The 23,813-nt window shown below is 48.0% G+C and overlaps 2 protein-coding genes across 2 annotated transcripts in view; one reads left to right on the top strand and one right to left on the bottom strand.

The window, feature by feature from the left end:
* Positions 1–712: 712 nt before the first annotated feature.
* LOC117060376 lies at positions 713–9,800 on the bottom strand. Its single transcript, XM_033172592.1, has 2 exons — positions 9,348–9,800; positions 713–1,012 (listed from the first exon to the last, which is right to left on the bottom strand). The coding sequence occupies exons 1-2, from the start codon at positions 9,798–9,800 to the stop codon at positions 713–715; spliced, it is 753 nt and encodes a 250-aa protein (XP_033028483.1).
* A 9,458-nt stretch (positions 9,801–19,258) lies between these two features.
* Positions 19,259–23,813, top strand: part of AKAP10 (A-kinase anchoring protein 10) — a 29,440-nt gene continuing 24,885 nt past the window's right edge. The window contains exon 1 of the mRNA XM_033171673.1: positions 19,259–19,544. Coding sequence (XP_033027564.1) covers positions 19,523–19,544 — 22 coding nt within the window. The 5' untranslated portion in view covers positions 19,259–19,522. The remainder of the gene's footprint in view (positions 19,545–23,813) is intronic.

Genomic DNA, 23,813 nt, shown 5'->3' with positions numbered 1-23,813 from the left:
CAGTGGAGGCAGATCTAAGTTTCTAGTTCACTGGAGCAAAACATTTTTTTAAAAAGTCTAGAAAAGCAGCGGTAGCAAGGAAGGAATAAACTCAAGGGAAAATTCAGCGAATAAAAATTGATTAAAGCAACAAGGAAATAGGAAACATTTTTTTTATTAAAAAAACCAAACCAGAATAACATATACAGTCATACCTCGTGTTGCGTCCGCTTCAGGTTGCGTCTTTTTGCATTACGTCCCGCAGTAACCCGGAAGTACCGGAACAGGGTACTTCCGGGTTTCGCCCCTCGCGCATGTGCAGAAGCGCCAAATCGTGCCGTGCGGGCATTTCACGTTACGGACGGGCCTCTGGAACAGATCCCGTCCGTAACATGAGGTACCACTGTACATAATATATATGGTATATATTATTCTATAGATATGTACCTATCTGCACCCACACAGTTTAAATTCTTCTTTAGAAAATTAAATGGCTAAATCAGGGACAGGAAACCTCTGGCTAAATGTGGCCCTCCAAGCCTCTCTATCCGGCCCTCTGGATTCTTCCTAGTCCACACCTCTCCTTGAGTGTTTTTGTCTGGCTGGAAATGTGCCTTTTACCTCTTATCATGCCTTTTGGCTATCCTGGATGGAGGATGGAGAGAGGGGTGTGTGAATGTGGGTGTAGAAACTAGCCTACTGCAGCAAGGCAAGATTCACATTTCTGGCTCACCTACTTTTGTGCCACCCAACAGTGGCATGTGGCCCCCAGAAGGCTGCTCAGAAGGGAATACGGCCCTCGAGATTCTGAAAATCCCCCTTCTCTGCTGTAAACAGTTGATCCAGTTAAATTCACAGGTACAAGTTTCAAAAGAGGACGGTTTATAGACTTACCCGCTGCTGTCTGAATGTAGCCAGCCAGGGTGCAGACCCTCCTCTCGCACGGCCCGCTGGGAAGGAAGATCACAATGACAGCCAGGAGGGAGCTGAAGGCTAGGAGAGCACAGCCCCCCGAACACAGCACAGCACTGGTCTGAAAATATGAATAAAAACAAAAACAATAAAAATTCATTGTTACATTTATACTCCCCTTTCCTCCAAGGAGCTGAAAGTTTTCCTCTTCCCTCTTTTTCTCCTCACAACCACCCTGCGAGGTTGGTTAGTCTGAGAGCATGAGCCCAAAGTCACCCAGCGAGTTTCTGGCTGAGTGCGGGATTTGAACCTTGGTCTCCGCGGTCCCAGTCCAGCACTCTAACCTCTACACCACACAGGCTCTCTGATGCGCCACTGTTCAGTTAGCATGCGTTGAGCCTCTGGTTATCTGCTTCAAGCCAAGAAATTAAGAGGTGTGCCGTCATAAAAACGGTGGGTAAAAAGCGAACGGGGGGGGGGGGGTCAAACAAGCGGGAGCCACATGCACTTCCAATGGGAATGGGGGCTCTGTAGAGCACCAGATTTTGCTGGACGCCCAACTCCCGCCATCACTGACCATTGGTCATGCTGGCTGCTGGAAGCTGGAGCCCAGCATCAACTGGGGGTCAGAGGGTCAAAGGGGAGAGTGGGCAAGGAAGAGGATAATGTCTTCCATTCGTACACCCCCCCCCCGTTAAGACTACCAAGCGAACAGAGCCTTATCACTACCACAAGCACTTCTAAGACCCAACTTGGATGGTCACCTGACTATCATTTTGGTGGCCTCAAAACAAAGGAGGCATTTTTGCACATTCACAGTGGGCAGGAATTCTACCTCTATATCTGCTTGTTAAAAAAAAAAAAAGTTAGATCCGCCCCCCCCCCCCAATGGCTTCACAATGTCCCCTACTCAGTGAGTTCCCAACTGGGTGTGTCTGGTGGGGAGAGGGAATTGGCTTCCTTGAGCCCTTAACGCAATACACTGGGAAGAAAATGTCGGGTTGCGGGTGAGGCAGGACATGCGTGCCAGGAAATTAAACCCTCCTTAGGGGCTGAACCTGGATTGTCCGGCACGCAGAGCAGCTACTCTGCCGCTGAGCTGGTCTTCCTGCAAACAAAAAACCATTGGTCTTATTTCTGAACACTTTTTCATCAAATGCACAGGTACAGCAAAGGCAGGTAAGTCCAACTGCCTTTTAATCCAGGGGTAGGGGACCTTCACCAGTCCAAGGGCCGCTGTCCCTTCTGGGCAACCTTCTAGGGGCCACATGCCAGACATGGGCGGAGCCATAGAAAGATGCATTTCCAGATAGGTAGAAGTACCCAAGGATGGTGCAAAGCAGGTGTCACCTGCAGATGGGTGTGTGTGTGGCCTGGAGAGAGTTCTGTGGGCCAGGCAGAGAAGCTTGAAGGGCCAATGCCTTTTGTTCTTACACACACACAATAATTGTTGTTGTTCAGTCGTTCAGTCGTGTCCGACTCTTCGTGACCCCATGGACCAGAGCACGCCAGGCACGCCTATCCTTCACTGCCTCTCGCAGTTTGGCCACAATAATTAAAGAACCATTATTTGTCTCACAGGAAGCAGAACACAGGATGGATCAGGACCCGGGTTTGCTCCGCACACCTCTCGCGGTCCCTTTCGTGCCGTTAAATCTATCGCCCACAGTTCACCCGCCGCTCGTTCCCCAGGGTGATCAGGATGCCGGCAGTTGAGCATTAATAGGAAATGTATTACATGCTTGGCGGGATTAGAGATTGAACACACAAGTGCCATTAGAGGCTGCCGACGCGTCTCGCTGCCTCCGCTGATAGATTAAACGGATCCAGTTACCAGCCCTGCCGGCCGCTCCTGAACGTCCCTTAATTAAAATGCACCCTTCGCAGAAGGCGCCCAGCCAGCCAGGGAGGACAGAAGCAACTCTGTGTTTTTTTTATCATTGCAAAGCCGCTTTCGAGGGCTAGATGGTGAAAAGCAGGATATACATTTTTAACATAGACAAATGAATACATTTCAAATCAGCAAGGCTATTGTGCAGAAGATGGAGCAGGACTTAAGGACCAAGGAATGGAAACTGCAATAATTTCAACACTCAGTAATTGCAAATGGAATCCAGTATGTGTCTTTTTAGAAGTTCCAATGAGTTTGCTTCCAAAAATGCGCATTCACCACACATAGAGAGGTTCTCATCTCTCAGCTCTTTAGAATGCTGTCCACGGACACTTTGCCCAAGAATTACACTCGAGAAGAACCCTGATGAGCCCTCTCCTTCCCGCCCCCAAACAGCAGGAAAAGAACATTTCACGTGCGCGCAGTTATTTAGAGATTCCGTTCAGTATTCATAGCTGGAATTCATTTCCTCAACCAACACCTTCCCTCCCCCACCCACCCGCCATACTACATGGGCTCGTAAAAGAATTTCATTTTGCTCCTTTCTTCACCTGCATCATCCGGGCGCTTAGATAAGCTCCCATTAACGGACGCATGACCTGGCGCCGCGCAGCCAGGGAACACTTTAGCAGCTGCCTACTGGCTCCAGAGCCAGAAGCCGCATGCATCTAGCACGAGGGGGAGAGGGGAATGTTCTTGCACCCCGTCTATGGGTTTCCCATTGGGGTACCTGGTTTGCTGCTGTGAGAACAGGATGCTAGACTAGATGAGGCCCCTCTGGCATGATCCAGTAGCCAGGCTCTTCTGATAGTCTTAGCTGGGGCAAACCATTCATGTGGAACTCTCTGCCTCATGGGTACGCTCTCTGGATGGACCAGGCTTCAGCTACAGCTGTGGTGGGGCAACCATTGCCCCCCCCAGCCAGTATGAACAATGGGCAGGGACCATGAGAGCTGAAATCTGCCAACATTTTTTGGGTGGGGGGGGGCGGCTCCTCCGTAGCTTCTTCTGTTCTTAAGGGAGGAAGGGGAACAATGACACCTCTTTAGCATATAGATCTGTACACTGAAAGATCCAGCAGAGCACTTCTGATGGTCTCATTTGGGGAAAGCGGAACTCTCCATGGTGCTGAAACCACTGGCCTCCTTGCCTGGTGGGGCAAGCTGCTCACACGGAACTCACCATGGTGCTGAAACCGCTTAAGAGTTGTGGGCTGCGGGGATTCCAACTCCCAGCATGACCAACGGGGCTGGTGGGAGGGGGGTGGCCCTCCAGATGTGTGCCTTCCCATTTGGAACCAGCTTTCTCTTTGTCCTCCAAGTTGATGAAAGCAAATCCCTCTGCCCCATATCAAGGAGGAGCTTTTATAACTCTCCCCCAATAATCCATGCAGCAGTCTGATTGGTCCCAGAACAATAGGATTGAGATTGCAGCAGTCTGATTGGTCCCAGAACAATAGGATTGAGATTGCATGCAGCAGTCTGATTGGTCCGCAGGAGCCACCCAATCCAGCTCCAGGTGGAAGTGGATCCGCACTCCGATCGGCATACAGGAGTATCCCGGAATTAGCCAATCACGTGGGGCCCATTGTGTAAATAGTGTATATAAAGCAAACGTTTTGGGGAAACTGCATTCCTCACTACTATGAGCTGAATAAAGAGCATGAAATTCACACTTGACTCGGAGTATATTTCAGACTACTAGGAACTATGGCTGTGTTGTACCTCTACTGTCAGAGGCAGTAAGTGTCTGGGGACCATTTTCTGGGAATCGCACATGGCGAGAGCGCGGCTGATGCTCGCAGGCTTCCCATTAGGGCATGTGCTTGAGCATTGTGAGAAGAGGATGCTGGAGCATCCTTTGGTCTGATCCAGTGGGGCTTTGCTTATGCTCCCTGCCGGCATGGCCAATGACCCTGGAGGAAGGGAGTCACAGTCCAAACATCTAAAGCCGCACGGTCAACCACAAAGCTTATTCAGAACACCCTGCAAGCCACATCAAGCCTTACGTGGCGCAGCGTGTATTTATACATGCCCAGCGTCCCTTCTAAATCTGTTTGAGAACAGTAATTTAGCAGGCCAAAACGTTCCCGTTTCTTCACCACCAAGCTAGGAATAGTAGCCTAACTACTATTAGCACTTAACTAAACTTCTCTGTGCAGATTTGAGGCTCCAAATGCCTCTAACTTTCAAGCCTGTTTGGCACTGTGTGATTCTTTTTCAAACCCTTTAACTTGTTTACAGGGGGTTGGGGGAAGTTGTTGCTGTTATTGATCTTGTTATCTTTGGTTTAGGATCTCATTGTTTATGTGGAAATGGTTTCCATTTGGTTGTGTACTGGTGTGTTATTGTTTGTGACTTCTGTTATGTTTGTAATTGTGTAAATCTCATCATGTTGTAAACCACCTTGAGCATGGTTTCAACTATGGAAAGGCGGTATACAAACAAAATGGTGATGATGAGTAGGGAAACCTCTAGCTCAGGGTGCCAAATGTGGCCCCTCCAGGCTTCCCTATCTGGCCCCAGGGGCTTTTGCACATGCCCCTTCCAGGTCAACAACCCAGTTCACCTGGATAAACTCCCCTTTTACCTGCCTGTGACTGTGCTTAAGCGGAAGAAGGTGTAAAACTGTGTCGGTGGGGTGCTCATGTATCAACCCCCTGACGTTTTCTACAAAGCACATTTGTTGCTCTGCCCATTTCTGCCATTGGCCCTGCCATGCGGCCCCCAAGAGGTTGCTCACGACAGAATGCGGCCCTCGAGCTGAAAAGGGTTCCCCCACTCCTGATTTAAATAGAGGGGAGTGTAGCTCAGTGGCAGGGCATCTGGCCTTGCATGCCAGGTTCAATCCCCAGTGGCAATGCCAGGTAGGGCTGGATATGTCCCACTGCCTGAAACACTGGAGATCAGCTGCCAGTGAGTGCAGGCAATATTGAGCTAGATGGGCTGGTGGCCTCAGTATAAGGCAGCTTCCTAAATTCCTACTTAAATCAGAACCATGAGGACTGGAATGTTGCTTTATTTTAGGGGGAGTACAGTAGCTCAGTGGTAGGGCATCTGCTTGCATGCAGAAGGCCCCAGGTTCTGCTCCTATTTGCAGGGGGGAGCAGCAAGGTTCAAGTTTGCAGCAGGGGTCAAGGAAGTCGGTTGTTGTTTTCAACTTGATTCCCCCATGCTAGGAGCACAGTAAAAGGGAAAAAAGCCCTCCAAAGCTATTTGTGCTGTTGGAAGAGAGGTAGCAAAGCAACTTGCCAGGAGGCATAGGTGCAGGGTCAGGCCAGGGAAGGTGGCAACCCCCCTTTAGCACAAAACTCAGGAATGAAATTGGCGGAAGTTCAAGCCAGAAATGCAAACTCTCCAGAATGAAGCCAACTCGATAGATAGATAGATAGATAGATAGATAGATAGATAGATAGTCAATCTCTCTTGTGCTCCAGATCAACAAGTATTCCAACCAACTCTTAGACGAGTCAATGAAAGGTGGGTTGTAAATACTGCAGAACAAGCCAAGCGGAAGACCCCGGTTCCATAGCGGTGATAATTAGCTGCCGATTGACATTTCCACTCCACAACAACCATGGCAGTTTCCACAGGGGTAAAGGAGTGTCAGGCTGCTGTGGTTGACAGACCCCATAATAACACATTTGTTAGCCTATGCGCTACACAAGAATTCGCGCTGATTCCACACCATCACTGAGCAAGAACGAAAGATTTGTGGGGGGAGGGGGAGGACCAACCCCCGATGCATGATGTTATCATTATTATTAAAATGTTGTTTTAATCCTTTTATAAATCATTTAAATGTATACAGTGGCAAGTGGAACCAGCAACAAAATATAGCAATATTATCTATGCCCCAGGGCAGGAATGTTCCTGCTCAGGGGACCTGCCAGCCAGCCAACCAACCATATACTCCATTCCATAGCATAAACGCATGCCCCACAACAAACTACTGCAATGTAATCTTCATCCCTGTCAATAGGAGCATTCCAGTTCAGGGTACCTACCAGCCAGTCAGCCATGCCCTTCACCAGGATGCTCCACTGAATTATTACATAAACACACAGTTTATGTTTCAAACTCATATTCAACATTCAGTGCCATCACCTACCAAGCATAGCAACTCCTCATTGGCCTTATTCTGGGGTGCATTCTTCCCCATCCTTACTTTTCTTTGTTAATTGCAACTTGCTTTTTTTCTCTCTCTAAAGAGCCACCCTAACAACAATGCTTTAAGTGGGAAATCGTTCTAAACACGAGCTCTAAGCCTCCTGCACAAGCTACAAAACTTGTAAGTCTGTTGTTCTCCTGAGTACTGTCTGGGCTAGCCAGTCCCAAACTGGTGCCCCCCTCTCTCTATGTTTTGGACTACATCTCCCCCATCAGCCCCACCCAGTGGCCGGACTCCCTGGAAGCAGGTTTCAGGCAAAGACAGGTCTTTTCCTGACCCTGTTACCCAAGATTTTTATAACTGGAGATGCTGTAGATAAAACCTGGAAGCTTCTAAGAACATCAGAAGCCCAGCTGCTGGAACAGGTCCATGGGGGTGCGTCCAATGTTAGAAACTCAGATATGTAAGCTATTTGCCAAATGGCACCTTGAACCTAGGTTACAGTCACCATAGTCTATTCGCCAGGGGGTTGGACTAGATGACCCTTGGGGTCCCTTCCAAGGCTACGATTCTCTGATCTCAACTACACTGCTTGACTTTAGCTTGCTCTTACAATTCACTTGCCCCAGAATGCAAGGAGGGGGGGGGGAAGATGCAGTGGAAATGGTACTGACTATGAACTGAGGCAGAGGTTTTTAAACTGTGGTTACCCAATTGTCATCCAGAAATCTCCTCGTAGATGCAATTGGACCCACGCCAGTAGCAAAAAGCGCCTGGCACCTGGCTAATTTCTAACACTGGGCGCACCTAGTCCAGGACCCTGCATCTCACAGCGGCCAACCGGATGCCCCAAAGAGAAGTCCACACGCAGAACCTGAGTGCCAACAGCAACACTTTCTCCACTTGTTATTCCCACCATCCTGCCTCCAACACTGGAGGGAGAGCAAAACCACCATGACAGCCTCTGTGAGCCCACTCTTAAAGTTCATTCACCTGGGTGGCCTTCACTCCCTCTTGCAAATGCCCTAGTACAAACTATGCACTGTGTCAAGAAGTGCTTTCTTTTTTCTTGCCCTGAAGCTCCCAACAGATTTCTAACTGCAAAGCACGTGCTGTCTGCCTGCTGACACCCGGACAGCCCAGCAAACATCTTCAGCTTGTTTTCTGCTGGGTTTTTGTTTTGGGCATCATCAAAACAAGACACGCACACACCCAGGACACAAATTAAAATTAAAAACCTCAGAGGCAAGCCAATCCAGCTGGCAACCTTGACACAAAACAACCTTCCTTGGAAGTCACCGCTGCGGATTTAGGTGCAATTTTACAACGCAATTCCACAGGGGTTAGGAGAAAGGCCACTGCTCAATTTCAGAGCATCTGCTTTGCATGCAGAAAGTCCCAGGTTCAATCTCCAATGGCACCTCCAGGCAGGGCTGGGGGGAAACTATCTGCCTGAAGCCATGGAGGGCCGCTGCCAGTCCGTGTAGGCAGTACTGACCTACATGGACCAATGGTCAGAACACAGCAAAAGGCAGCTTCCGGCTCCAGCTCTTTATTCAGAACCACGAGGACTAGAATTTTATGCTTCTTTTCAGCGGAAGGATCACACACCTCTATGACAGAACACCTGCTTTGCAGGCAGAAGGTTTAGTCCCTAGCATTTCTAGGTGTGGCTGGGAATGTCTCCCCACGGGAAACCCTGGGCAACTGCTGCCAGTCAGGGTAGATAATACTGAGCTATTATCTGGTCTGACTCGGTATAGAATCATAAACTTTAGAGTTGGAAGGGAACCCAAGGGTCATCCAGTCCAACCCCCTGCAATGCAGGAATCTCAGCTAAAGCATCCATGACAGAGGGCCATCCAACCTGTATAAGGCAGCTCCTCATATGTTCCTTTTAGTCCTAGATTCAATGCCCACCATTCCCTAGTGGTCTAGTGGGAATGCCTCCCGTTGCCGAAACCTTGGCAAGCTGCCACCAGCAATACTGAGCTAGAAAGACTAACAGTCTGGCACAATTGATATGAGGCAGCTCCAAGCAGAGGCTCATTGGCAGAGCATCCACTTTGCATACAGAAAGGTCCCAGGTTCAATTGCTGATGTCATCTCCAGGTAGGGCTGGGAATACTGGATTATGAGAGAGAGAGAGAGAGAGAGAGAGAGAGAGAGCTGTTGCCAGGCAGCTTCTTATGTTCCCATTCAACCAGCCTGTAATTCAGAAGCATGAGGACTAGAACCTTTTTTGATTTTTAAAAGAAGAGCTGTAGCCCAGTGGTATAGAGCGCCTGCTTTGCCTGCAAGAGGTCCCAGGTACAATTCCCCGGCATCTCCTGGTGGGCTGGGTAGGTCCCGTTATCCGAACCCCCCGCCCGCCCCCCCCCGTCGCTGCCTGCCAGTGTGGACAACACAAAGCTAGATAGGCTCAACCATCCTCTTCGGCTTCCCCCTCGCTCACCTGCCAGGAGCCGGAAGGGATCTCGCTGAACCTCCCCAGGCCGCCGAAGGTGTAGCAGTCGTACATGTGGCGCAGGGACTCGGAGCAGTGCCACAGCAGCCCGAAGCTGACCTCTCCGCCGCCGGCGCCGCCTTCGCTGCCTTCCAGGGCGGCGGCCGTGGCCACCACCAAACGCCGCCCGCCGCCGCCGCCGCGCTCCTTCACGATCCAAGCTGGCGAGAGGAAGCTGAAGCTGCAGACGGCCACGAGGCAGGAGGACAAGAGGACCCAGAAGCAGCCCACGCAGCTGAACATCCTCGGCAGGGCGGCGGCGGCGGGAGGCGGCTGACCCAGGGAGCCCGTGGCTGCTCCGGCTGCCGTGCGCTCCCGTAGCAGCAGCGCCGCCGCATCCACGCGGCCGCCGCCGGCGCCTTTCTTCTTCTTCTTCGCCTCCTGCTTCTGGCGCGCAGGCATGGAGGGCCCTCTCTGGCTGGCTCACCTCGGGCCGGGAAAGGAAGCGAGCCGGCGGCCTGGGAGGGCCATGGGACGAGGGGCAGCGGCGCACGTGGCGAGCGAGAGGCGACCTCTTCGTCTTCCTTCCTGCGCGCTTTGGAGAGATCAGGCGCGCCCTTGGAGAGGTTTGGCGAGCCGGTGCGCCTCCGTGCGCAGCGAGCAGGTGCGCTCACTGCCTCTCTCGCTGCCCGCCGCCGAGTGTTTTCTTTCGCTCGGCTCCCGGTGGGCGGCTCCCTGGATCCAGCCTCGTCGTCACGTGGAAGCGTTGCCGGCAAGCGGTGGGGAGGAACGCGGGGGGTGGCTGGCTCGCCCCATCCGGGGGAGGCTTCCCCTTTGCTCAAAGCGGCACCCCGAATCTGAAGCGGTGATGACGACGACGTGAATCAAGATTAGGAAAGGTCAGGTCAAAGGGGACCCATCTAGTCCCGTGAGCAACCGGATTCCCCAATGGGAAGCGCGCGAGCAGGACCTGGCTGAGCGCAACACTATCTCGCCCCTCTTGAGATTCCAATGTTCAGAAACATTACGGCCTCCGACTGTGGAGGAAGAACCTAGCCATCATCGCTAATAGCCACTGAGAGCCTTCTCCTGCGTCTTACATGAGTTCCAGCGAGGCTGAGAAAGGGGTCTTGTCGTCTGGGCAGCCCAGGACCCCCCCATACACACTGCCCAGGCTTGCACACCGTGGAAAGTCACTTCCGTGCGGCGGTACAACTTCACCCCTGGAGGAGCACTCCATTGTCTCTCGAGAAAGAAGGATGCCAACAACTTTTAAAGCCATCCAAGTTGGTGGCCATTAGCATCACAACCTCTTGGAGGGATCATAAAATCATAGAGTTGGAAGAGACCCCAAGGGCCATCCAGCCCAACCCCCTGCCAAGACGGAAACACCATCAAAGCATTCCTGACAGATGGCTGTCAAGCCTCTGCTTAAAGACCTCCAAAGAAGGAGACTCCACCACACTCCTTGGTAGCAAATTCCACTGCCGAACAGCTCTCATTGTCAGGAAGTTCTTCCTAATGTTTATTAGTTTTAACCATGCATGGCATCCTTCCTTTTGTTTGGAATCTCCCAACATACACTTTCTCCACTCCACCAGTAGATTTTTATGCACCTCTGCCATGCCCCCTCCCTCTCCCTTTTTCTAAACTAAAAAGCCCCAAATGCTTTCCCCTTTCTCTCCCCCCCCCCCCGTTATAAAGCCAAGACACGCTTCATTTTTCACCCACCCACCTTTGGTTTACTTCATTATTACATTTCTATCCCACTTTTTCCTCCAAGGAGACTCAAGTGGGCAGACATGGTTCCCCCCCCCCATTTTATCCTCACAACAACCCTGTTAGGCTAGGTTAGGCTGAAACAGACAGCGACTGGCATAACATCAGCCACTGAACTTCATGGCTGAGTGGGGATTCGAAACCTGGTCTCCCAGGTCCTAGTCCAGTACTTCTAACCGTTACACCAGACTGGGTCTCCAGTGGGACCTCTGAGGCCATATGAGGAAGTGCCATAGCATCCCCTTGGTATTTTTTTTATTTGAAATGGGGAGGGTCCCAATGGAACTTTAAAAATAAAAATGGGGCACTCATGAGCTGCAGCTGGTGGCCACTGGGACTGATGAGGCAGAAGGCAGGGAGACGAACAGTAGGGAGAGCCAGAACCAATGGCAGGCAGAGCCAACTACCGATAATTCTAGGTTTGTCCCCATCCTCCTCCCAGCTGAGTTCTATTTAGACTGAGGAGGAGGAAGCTGAAAGGCTGGCTGAGGGCAAACTGAGGTTGGTGAGGAAGTGCCCCATTGGCCCAAATGAACCGCCTCCTGGCAAATAGAAGGGGAAGAAATGGAGGCAGTGAGAGATTTCACTTTCTTGGGTTCCATGATCACTGCAGATGGTGACAGCAGTCGCAAAATTAGAAGACGCCTGCTTCTTGGGAGAAAAGCAATGACAAACCTAGACAGCATCTTAAAAAGCAAAGACATCACCTTGCCGACAAAGGTCCGTATAGTTAAAGCTATGGTTTTCCCAGTAGTAATGTACGGAAGTGAGAGCTGGACCATAAAGAAGGCTGATCGCCGAAGAATTGATGCTTTTGAATTATGGTGCTGGAGGAGACTCTTGAGAGTCCCATGGACTGCAAGAAGATCAAACCTATCCATTCTCAAGGAAATCGACCCTGAGTGCTCACTAGAAGGACAGATCCTGAAGTTGAGGCTCCAGTACTTTGGCCGCCTCATGAGAAGAGAAGACTCCCTGGAAAAGACCCTGATGTTGGGAAAGATGGAGGGCACAAAGAGAAGGGGACGACAGAAGATGAGATGGATAGACAGTGCTCTCGAAGCTACTAACATGAGTTTGGCAAAACTGTGAGAGGCAGTGAAGGATAAGCGTGCCTGGCGTGCTCTGGTCCAGGGGGTCACGAAGAGTCGGACACGACTGAACAACTGAACAACAACACCCTGTGGGGTGCCACAGGGTTCTGTCTTGGGCCCAGTCTTATTCAACATCTTCATCAATGACTTGGATGATGGGCTTGAGGGTATCCTGATCAAGTTTGCAGATGACACCAAATTGGGAGGGGTGGCTAATACCCCAGAGGACAGGATCACACTTCAAAATGACCTTAACAGACTAGAGAACTGGGCCAAAGCAAACAAGATGAATTTTAACAGGGAGAAATGTAAAGTACTACACTTGGGCAAAAAAAATGAAAGACACTAATGCAGGATGGGTGACACCTGGCTTGAGAGCAGTACATGTGAAAAGGATCTAGGAGTCTTGGTAGACCATAAACTTGACATGAGTCAACAGTGTGATGCAGCAGCTAAAAAAGCCAATGCAATTCTGGGCTGCATCAATAGGAGTATAGCATCTAGATCAAGGGAAGTAATAGTACCACTATATTCTGCTCTGGTCAGACCTCACCTGGAATACTGTGTACAGTTCTGGGCACCACAGTTCAAGAAGGATACTGACAAGCTGGAAGGGTCCAGAGGAGGGCAATCAAAATGGTCAAAGGCCTGGAAACGATGCCTTATGAGGAACGGCTTAGGGAGCTGGGTATGTTTAGCCTGGAGAAGAGAAGGTTAAGGGGTGATCTGATAGCCATGTTCAAATATATAAAAGGATGTCATATAGAGGAGGGCGAAAGGTTGTTTTCTGCTGCTCCAGAGAAGCGGACACGGGGCAATGGATTCAAACTACAAGAAAGAAGATTCCACCTAAACATTAGGAAGAACTTCCTGACAGTAAGAGCTGTTCGACAGTGGAATTTGCTGCCAAGGAGTGTGGTGGAGTCTCCTTCTTTGGAGGTCTTTAAGCAGAGGCTTGACAGCCATCTGTCAGGCATGCTTTGATGGTGTTTCCTGCTTGGCAGGGGGTTGGACTGGATGGCCCTTGTGGTCTCTTCCAACTCTGATTCTATGATTCTATGATTCTATGACCAACAGGTTGAGGGGGCATTTCAGAGAGTCACTGTCAGTGTGGATAATAATGAGCTAGATGGATGGCTGACTCAGCTACTGGTTAAAAGTCCATCAGGAACAGATCTGGAAACGGTGGGTAGAGGCTGAGGAAAATAATATTGCACTCGGACCTGGCATTATTTATAAGGAGGATTCCTTTCTTTGGTAAAGATACCACTGAGCGGCTGAACTCTCCTTTTGGGTTGCAAGAGAAATGTTTTAAAAGCAATTACCGGTAAGTTTGCAGAAAGGTGGACAAGCGCCCCCTGGTGTTTTCCAATAAAATAGCATGGGATGTTGGAATATGTAAGACTGCTCAGGTTGAACGTAGGTCATGGGTCTGAAAAGATTGAAGCTACATTGAGATTCCATTGGGGACTGAACTTGAGACCTTATGCATGCAAAGCAGGTGCTCTTACCATTAAGCCACAGCTATTCCCTTAAAATAAAACGAGGTCGCAGTCCTCATGTTTCTAAATCAGGGGTCAGCAACCTTTTCCAGCCGTGGGCCGGTCCACCGTCCCTCAGACCATGTCGCGGGCCGGACTGTATTGGGGGGGGGGGGATGAATGAATTCCTATGCCCCACAAATAACCCAGATATGCATTTTAAATAAAAGCACACATTCTACCCATATAAAAAAACACGCTGATTCCCGGACTGTCCATGGACCAGATTGAGAAGGCGATTGGGCCACAACCAGCCCACGGGCCTTAGGTTGCCTACCCCTGTTCTAAATGAAAGGCTGATTTAAAGAGGAACATGGGAAGCTGCCTTATGCCAAGTCAGATCTTCGGTTCATCTTGCTCAGTACTGACTACACTGGACTGTCAGCAGTTCTCCAGGATTTCAGATGGGGGAATATTCCCAGCCCTGCTCAGAGATGCTGGGGATTGAACCTGGGACCTTCTGCATGCAAAGCAAGGTGCTCTACCACTGAGCTACAGCCCTGACCAAGGTCAGCACTGGATTTAGGACAGCGTAGGTGGTTCCCTTGGACATGGCACTGAGCCAAGAGGGCACAAAATCATCATCATCATCATCATCATCATATTTATTTGCATCGGCCACTAGCCATAGCGATAAAATAAAATTAAATGAACTGACGATAGAGGCAAAACCTTAATGATACAAAATACATTCTGGAGGTTTACATCAATAATCAAATAAAATATATTATTCTAATTGTCCCTGCTCATTTATTTTTATTTTTATTTTTTTTTTATTTTGCATTTTTGCTGTCACCTGATCATCTTGATCTGCTAGAAGAAAGGACACAGAACAATGGTTGAGCGACCTGGTATGGATAGTAGTAGAGGGGTAATAACCTCACTCCTCAAATCTTTATAAAGAGTGCAAGCTAGAAGCACAGGAGCTACTGACTCAATACTGCCATCGCCACATGGACATAACCGTTTTTCCAGTGCGATTTTTTTTAAAATCGACCCTCAAGTACATCTGAAGGCAATGTGTTTAATCTTACATAAGCGAAAGTGCATCTGTATTTTGGAATTGTTAAATTTTGCAAATAGGGTGCCAATGTGTCAGAATGACTAGGTGGAAAATAATCATACCATGGACAAAATTTCCTTATCATGGCCAAATTATTCTTTTGCACGATATCATATAGGCGCTTATTAAATTATTTGCTTTACTGAAGCCCAATGTTAATAACTGTTGTGGTGATAAACCAGCAAAGTAAAGCTTTTGGTTGACAATTTTAGTCCAAGGGCTCTCATGACAATCTTGCAATAGTAAGGGCAGTAGACTGGTGGAGTTTAAATTTAGGTGATGCCAATAATTAAATGTCCTACACCAAGTCTGTAATTCAACAGAGGGGAGAGTAGCCTCCAAGCGCAATGAAGCATTTGGAACATGGGATGGAACGGGGGGGGGGGGATTTCCTTAGGAGCTTAGATTTATCCAAGGTGAGGGCCTGTCCAAATCTGAGCCTCAGATTTGTGCTAGAGATTTAGCTTTAAACACTTCAAGTGCTGATGGCATGTGTTTGTCATCTTTTGTATGGAAAAAGCGTTTCAGAATTTTGGCGCCTTGAGACGCCTTTTCCATTGCATATTTCTGATGTGCTCCCCATGACCCTGTTGACTGAAAAATAAGGCCGAGTTATTTAAAGACTTTAACTTGTTTGATCAACTGATTATCCATATAATCAGTTGATAAAACTATAGTGTAGTGGTTAGAGTGTTTGACTAGGACCTGGGAACCAGGGTGCAAATCCTCACTCATCTCTGAAGCTCACTGGGTGACCTTGGGCCAGCGACTGCCTCTCAGCCTAACCTACATCACAGGGTTCTTGCGGGGATTCAGTGAGTGTGAGAACCACTGAGCTATGCCTCCATCTTAATCATGCGAAAACTTGAACAATACATCCTCAGGTAGCCCATTCACAAAACTGCTTATATGGCGGCGATGCATTGATGATATCTTTGTGGTCTGGACAAATGGCAAAGATAACCTATCAATTACATCCACTCAATTTATCAATTTACACCCACTCCATTCATCCAACTATCAAGTTTACTAGCAATGTCCATTCACAAACCACTTAAACGACGGCGATACATTGATGGTCTGGGCAAATGGCAAAAAAAATCAATTACGTCCATTCTGTTCATCCAGCTATCAAGCTTACATTCAACAGCACCACTGATAAGCCACACACTCCTCTCATAGAATCATAGAGTTGGAAGAGACCACAAGGGCCATCCAGTCCAACCCCCTGCCAAGCAGGAAACACCATCAAAGCATTCCTGACAGATGGCTGTCAAGCCTCCGCTTAAAGACCTCCAAAGAAGGAGACTCCACCACACTCCTTGGCAGCAAATTCCACTGTCCAACAGCTCTCACTGTCAGGAAGTTCTTCCTAATGTTAGGTGGAATCTTCTTCTTCTTTCTCAACGTCCTCCTCAGCACTGGAAGCACAAAAGAGCCACAGATCTTCTCTACAGCAAGCCCACTGGTGCCCACACCTAGGTATACAGGAAATCCTGCCATCCAAAATGCATAAACGTTGTCTACAACTTGGCTCTCAGGATCAAATGCATTTACAACAATAAAGATACACACCAAAGAAGGATCATCAGTGAATTTCCTCCAAAGAGGATATCCTCTACATTTAATAGATTGAAACATCCACCAAGCTTCTATCCTGTTTAGAGAAAACCTCTTTCATCAAAGTGGGGTGTTAACAAATAGCAACTTATTTTTACCGAATTCAAATTTTAATTATAAATGGTAAAAGCACAACCTCTGAGACCCTTAACACCATTTGAAAATGAATTAAACACAATGGATTAGTTTCTAAAGTGTACTCTGCTTTGCCTTAATGTGACTTACAGATTTAGGGAAGCCTTTAGAACGGTATTGGAACTAGAAACTGGCACACAAATTATTCTCAAGGACTGGAGTAAATTTTGGGAATCATGACCTTTAAAATCTGTTTCCAGTTTTCTTGGAGCAAACTCCTTGAAATTACTACACAGATAGCATCACACTCCTTTGCAAATGTCTTTTTTAAAATTTTATTTATAGAAATTTGAAAACTAAATAATTCAGCAACATTTCAAATTTAATCAGTCAACCTAGGACTTCTCCTCCACCCCTCCATGGTTTCCCCAAAATTCCAATTCTTGCTGCGTGTTATTATTATTCTATGCCCCAGCTTCTTCACAAAAAACTCCGCCATACTTTCCACTGTTGTTCTCACTCAACTTACTTGCATTTAAACATGTTTACATTGAGTTTTTAAATAATCTACAAACATTTTCCAGTCCTCCTTAAAGTCAGTCTCTTTTTGATCTCTAATTTTGCAAATCAGACTTTCTAATTCAACATATTCTACAATTTCAGTTGCCATTGTTCTTTAGTAGGTACCTTTTTGTGCATATAATATTCATGCTGCCAATGTTGCATAAAGAAACAGATTTACCTGTTTTGGGGGGAAATCTGTTCCAGCTATCCCTAATAAAAAGGCTTCTGGTCTTTTGGGGAGAGTTGCCTTAAATATCTTTTTTATCTCATTATAAATCATCTCCCAAAAGTCCTTAGCCACTTTACATGTCCACCACATGTGGTAAAATGAACTTTCTATTATTTACATTTCCAACAGATATTTGAAGCTGATTTAAACATCTTTGCCAATTTACTTGGTGTTAGGTACGATTTTATATATCATTTTAATGAAGTTTAACACACTGTTAATTTCAACCCAAATTTCCGCAGTTTATCCCATGATTCTGTCTATATTGTGCCCCATATCCCAAGACCAATGGATCATAGCAGATTTAATCTTTTCATCCTTGGTGTCCCATTCTAACAACATACATCCTCAAAATCAATTTTCCTGTTTTCTATTAGTTCCCTTTCAAATTGGGAACTTGGGTTCATCAAAGCCGCGCTTTTTATCATGTTTAAGTGTTTCAATCAATTGGTAATATTGTAACCAGCTACTCCTCTATACCAACCTAATTGTTGGAAGGGTTGCAATAAACTTCGTACATCTCATTTGTGGTGAGAAAGTACATTGGTACAAATTTCCTGTTGTTGTTGTAGTAGTCAGAAATGATAAATATTACTAAAGAAACCTGTTTGATGTCCAGAATTTTTGATGATACCAATCTATATGTATTGTCAAAAGAATTTGTCATATATTATTATGGCATCTGAAATAGTCTTAATGTTGGACACATTGGTTGACTGAGTACAGTGAGAAAGAGTAGCCTGCGAGTATGTTGTTGTCTAGAAACATTAAGCAAGGTGAGAGCACGATGGGAAGGAGCTAATGAGATATTTTGAGAATTATCCATGGTTATAGCCCTGCCCCATCTACACTGAGAGACAACAGCAGTTGGAGGAATTTCAAGAACTGGACAGCAGATAAAGGTCAATGATTTTATAACTGGACATATTTAGACTGACCAATGCAGAGAAAAGGAAAATAATTAGAGCACTCCATTTGAAATCCTATGGAAAATTAGGTAAGGTATTAACACACGAATAGTAACTGCTAAAAACTGAAATGTAATTCGATGTTGATAAAAAATATGAACCCCAGCAATATAAGAACTGGACAAAAAACATTGATCAAGGAACACAGGAAACCACTTTGATTAAATTGTATTAATTTGAATTATTTTGATATTAATTGGAATCTATATAGTTGGCGAAACTAAAATAGGGTAAATATTGGAAAATTAATTTTAAAAATTGTTTAAAAAAATAATGCTGGACACATTAACACGCATGGTCTCAACTCTGAGGATAGCACCAGTGTTGCTTCAGCGAATAAAGGCCTCCTGAGCATAAATTTTATTAAAAAAATAATTACGTTTAAAATTTATATATTTTATTATTGAAAGCCACTCTGAGACCTAAATGGAGAATAGCAGGGTAAAAAAAATCATGAATAAATAAATAATATACATGATGTACTATAATTATATATCATTCAATCATGCCCTGATTCTTTCATATCAATACCTTTCCGTTAGCAGAGGAGGTATTGTGGTTGGTCTGGTGCTGCCCGTAACCAATATGCCTGAACCAGAAACACTTCCAGCCAGGAACGGCTTATGCTAGCCGACGGCCGTTCCCTTACACAAGATGGCTGCCTTCGGGCTCTAACGGCCGGAGGGTGGGGTGGAGAGGGAGAGAAGGGAGGGGAGAACTTGCCCTCTCCCAAAATGGCCGCTCTCTTCGGCACGGCCTGCCCGCTTCCAACATGGCCCCCCGCGCTACCGATCTCCCCCAACGGGGCGTGCCCTCGTCCAAGATGGCTCCCTCGAGCACACCCTCCAATCAAAACCCGCTTTCCCGCGCTTCGATTCGCCGCTTTCCCTTCCCCCGACGCCCATGCGGCCATGCCGCTTGAGGGCAAGAGGCCGGCCGGTTACCGTTCACTTTTTTTAAAAAATAAATAAATAATCAGAACCACTGGACATTTCCCGAGATGCCCCGCGAGGCCTTTCCTCACCGTTCGACCCCCGGAAGAAAGAGCCTGCGCGGCGGCGGCGGCGGCGGCGGCAGCGGCGGTTGTTGACAACATGGCGGCTGCCTCCTTTTCCGCCGTGTGGGGAGCGGGAGGCGGCGGCGGTTGCGGGAGGAGCAGGAGGAAGGCGCTGCCTCAGGAGCCCTGAGAGGGAGACGGGACCGCCCGGGCTTCCCTCTCCCGGCCCCCGCGCCGCCACCGCCGCCGCCACAATGTCCTTCTTCAAGAGGAAAGGTAAAAAATAATAATAATATAGAAGCCCGTTGTGGGGGGGGGAGGGTTGGATGTGGTGTGAGGTGAGGTGAAATGTGGGGGAGGGGTTGCCGGGAGGTCAAAGGGGCGGGGCGTCTTTTGGGGGGGAGGGCAGGGCCTGTGTGTGCCTTTCTGAGTGTGTGGGGGGGGCTTAATTAAAAGAAAGCTTGTTTCAAGGGCGGTGGGGGTGCCTGTTCCTGAAGGAGAAGGGGAGTCCGGGTTCCTGAATGGGGGGAGCTAAGGAAAAGGGGGGGCTGCCTTGTGTTGTTGTGTGAGGAGGTGGGGGAGGGGGATTTCGAAGGGGGGGCTCTTGAGGGTGAAGGGGTAGGTGGGTGTTCCTGCGTCCTTTCTGTGTTTTTGGGGGGGAGGGGTAGCCAACACGGTGCCCCCCAGATGATGTTGGGCCAGCATACCAGCAGCCAGCATGCCCAATGGTTAGGGGTGATAGCGAGGGTGGGGAGGGGTTTGCAGAAGACGCTTGGGAGCTTTTTTGGGGGGGGTGTCTCTGAATATAGGAAGGACCAGAAGCAGCGAAAGTTTGAGGCCTGGTGGTGGTGGCAGAAGTGGGCGGCTGAAGGGGGCTTTCGGTGGGTGGGTGGTGAGGGTCTTAAGGGAATTGGGAGCGTGGAGAATAAAAGGCCTCGGGAAAGGGATGAAAAGGTTTAGGAACGAGCATGGTGGTGAGTTAGTTGGAGGGTGGCTTATTTTGGGGGACAGAATTAAGGTAGCGATTGGGAATGGGTTCCAGGATGCTAATGGGACAGTGGTCTGGGAGTATTGGGAGTGAATGCTCATAGTGGTTGGACCCGCGTTATGGGGAATACAAAAACTGGGCAAGTGGGAGACTAGGTAGAGACGAGGTGGGTGTTTCGGGGTGATGGTTTTGTCATCCTTGTTAGTGTAAAAACAGAGGAAATAGCATCCATGACAGTCAAAAGAGAGTGAGCTGAGCTTCTGGGAAAAGGCATCTGAAAGAGTTTGAAGTTCCCTCTGAATGAGCAGGACCCTTCAACTTCTGCCTTTATCACTAAGTCATTTGCAAACACGCCCAGTGCCATGTGCAAGGAGGGCTCACGTGAATGTCCTTGAGCACCTTGGCTTTCCTCTTGGCAGCGCCTGTCGCCTGCTTTTGCTGCAGTGCCCCTGGACCACCGAGGGGCTGGTGGGCTTGAGCTGTCTGCTGACTACTAGCCTTCTACTGCTAGAATAATTAACAGTAGCCAAGCCTGAAAGAATTAAATTCAATGAATCACTATAGCAAACAGCCATAAAACAAGGAGCAGCTTTATGATTGCTTCTCCCTTAGGTAGAACCCATTCCTACAGATTTCATAGCCTGTAAGCTCAAAACCCAAGGCAGCAGATTTGACATAGCTGCATTTGTGTTGGGGAATGCAGCTTCTCTCTTGTTTTGAGGCACTCCTTGGTCTAATAATTTGGGTTTGCATGACTTGAACGGGTGATTGCCTGATCTTCAAAGGCTTGGCTGTGAGTGCCCTGCGACTAGCACAGCCGTCTCCTCACTTAGCGATATTAGCAATTGCATAAGTTTGCGCTTCCAAGGCAAGAGATTGTTCAAAGCGATATGCACACCACTAAAAATATTTTCTAGTTCAATAGTGAGCCGTTAAACTAAAACAAGAAATTTGCAACGTTTGGCGGAACGTTTCCATATTACGTAAGTATATAGCGTAACTTGAGATGTATGTATTCTGTTTGCCTGTCTTGTTAAAATAGACCCAAGCACCCTTGAAGCAAAAAGGCCTGAGTCCTTTCTAAGGGAAATTTAGGGGACAAAGCTTCTACCTTATGAAGCAGGGGATGTTGCTGACATATTGATGGTGGGGGCTTTCAGGATGCTTGCTCTCTGCTGTTTGATCCTTCTTTTGCGAAGAGAATTCATGAACTGTTGCAGTGTATACATTGTGCTGACTTTAAAGGCCTTTAACCTGCTCTGGTCAGCTTGTGTGGGGTCACACTCTCTCTAACAGGAAACATTTATGAGTCCATCTGCCTGAGTCAGGTTTTTACTAAATGCTTTTCATTCTTCAGCATCCTGTAGTGCATTTCAGTCTTTAAAAGATTGCTTCGCCTCACCAGCCATAGTGGTGGTGTCTGTTTGTGAATGGCCCTGGACATCATGGAGCAATGGTACAATGGAAATGTGATGAATACATTTTCATTTTTAAAAAATGAAGTTGCTGCTCATTAAGCATGTTTCATAGTTGGGAAGAAGGGAGAGGCCGGATTAAAAAAAAATCTGATTCTAGGAATGTGGGACTAGCTCTAATATCCCCCCCCCCCAAAGAATAGGAGAAGCAATTATAGAACAAGGAAATAATAAAAATGTGCCTGTTGCCATTTTCTGAATCATGTTGATTAAATTGCAGGTCATATAAATGCACAGTTCCTGTGTGTGTGTGTGTGTGTGTGTGTGTGTGTGTGTGTGTGTGTGTTTTAGAGTTAGACTTTTGTTGGGGATTGTTTCCAACTGCTTTAGAAGTGTAAGGCTTTTTGTAAAAGTCAGCCTCTTGATACACCCACTAACTTTCTGTACAATGGATTCATTTAAAGTTGCCTTTTCCTTAACTGACACAAACCCTGTACTGAAAACAGCTACTGTATTTTGTGACCCAGCCCAGCCTTGGGAGCTGCTCCCCAGTTCTGGAATTCCCACCCCTGGGGCCAGTAGCTATAGGCTGTAACACAGCCTGTCCTTTCACCATAGCTAACAAGGGAGCAGGCTGGGCATTTCCTCCTGTCAAACCTCCTCCTCCCTTGGGTGTGGATTCACCATTTTTGCCCTTTACTGTATTGAAGGGTGGCAGTGGCATGGACATTAAGCAGGGTCCTTTAACTAGCTCAAACTGTGATTAAATATGGTGCTGGGAAATGAGGGGAAGGAATTCATGGTTGCTCATCTTCCTGCACCGGTCTCTATAACTTTGCTACTGAGGCTCCGGTTAGCAATGTGACATCTGTTCTACTATTGATCCCAGATATTTAGGAATCCCAAAATAGACAGTATAAGGCTTGCACACCATATCTAGCCCACCAACAGGACTTTGCCCTTGACCACTGGTCACTCGAAGATGCTCAAAGATGTTTCCTCCCCCTCCCCAGAGAGCAGTTGGTGTCAGGGCACTCCTTGTTTAGGTGCCTACTTTGACTCTACAATATCTGCGTAGAAATAGAATTGTTACCTTCTTTTAAACAGGGTTATCTCGCTGATCTTGAAAGCATTGCTGAGATCCTCAATAACAAGGGGGGCAACAGACTTGAGATGGACACAATCGTGGGACCCACAGCCTCAGTTTCCCACAAGCAGGCCTCTCAAAAGCCTGAATACCTAGCGCTGCAGAAAACCAAACAAAAGGCATCCCAGCGACAAAACAAGTTTGCCTTGTGGGCAGCTGGCAATGGTGGCATCACCCACTACCCTCCTCCATTCTTAGACACACTCCTTGTCGCTGGCCAGGAGTTTCAATGCAGATCCACCTGCATATTGGTGCCAAGATACCCTCTGAAAACTATTCTACAGGGTGTCCAGCCTTGGCATTGTCTTGCTTTAGAATGCAGGGTTATGGAAGCGGGGTGCGCTTGAATGAGTCTCCATGTCAAAATTTCCCTCCAGGTAGAAAACCACTATGTTGGGGAGTGCTCAACTAGAGCCCTTCTTCTTATACTTGCTTGAATCAGGCATGGGCATTCTGTTTATGTAGGGAAGCGTACAGACATGTGACACCCCTTCTCACCCCTTTCCGAACACCCTCCCTTGTGGAGTGTTCCCTCAGCCTCCTCTCTCTTCTCCTTGGGAGTACTCCAGGCAGCAGCTGCCCCCACCCATTGTCTCTGAGCTGCCCCTCTCCCTGCCCCCAAAAGAGGTGCCTCCTCACACTGCCCCACAGGGGCCTGGGAAGAGGATGCCCCCCAGCCTTAGTGGCCCCACGGAGACTGGCCCAAGGTGAACATGAGACCAGCACCTTATTCACCTTGGGTGGCAGCAGTGGGTGCTGCCGGGCCTGCATGGTGGAGAGGCGGGTCCCCTTCAGCACTGGGCACTCAGCTCCCAGGCAGGCCTTGCACACAGTAAGCGCAAGAAAGGCCAGCACGGTGCCTATCTGTCCACCTGCCTGCCCAGCCTCCCACTTGTCTGTCCATTCCTAATAGCAAGGGCTGGTGGTCTAACTAGCTGGGCTCCCTCACCCACTTGCTTGCTTACTCTGAGGCTGTCTCAGCTTCTGTTAACCAG

The sequence above is a fragment of the Lacerta agilis genome, chromosome 15 (assembly GCF_009819535.1).
Source record: "Lacerta agilis isolate rLacAgi1 chromosome 15, rLacAgi1.pri, whole genome shotgun sequence".
NCBI classification, from domain to species: Eukaryota; Metazoa; Chordata; class Lepidosauria; order Squamata; family Lacertidae; genus Lacerta; species Lacerta agilis.
Note: the sequence above shows the minus strand (reverse complement) of the source record. Positions and strands in the feature narration are given on the sequence as shown.

Bases quoted from the DNA above. Each gene is read 5' to 3' on its own strand.
- LOC117060376 (XM_033172592.1), bottom strand. From the start codon at position 9,800: ATGCCTGCGCGCCAGAAGCAGGAGGCGAAGAAGAAGAAGAAAGGCGCC. The intron at 1,013-9,347 runs GTGAGCGAGGGG...TCATATTTTCAG, and splicing joins TCCCTTCCGGCTCCTGGCAG to ACCAGTGCTGTGCTGTGTTC.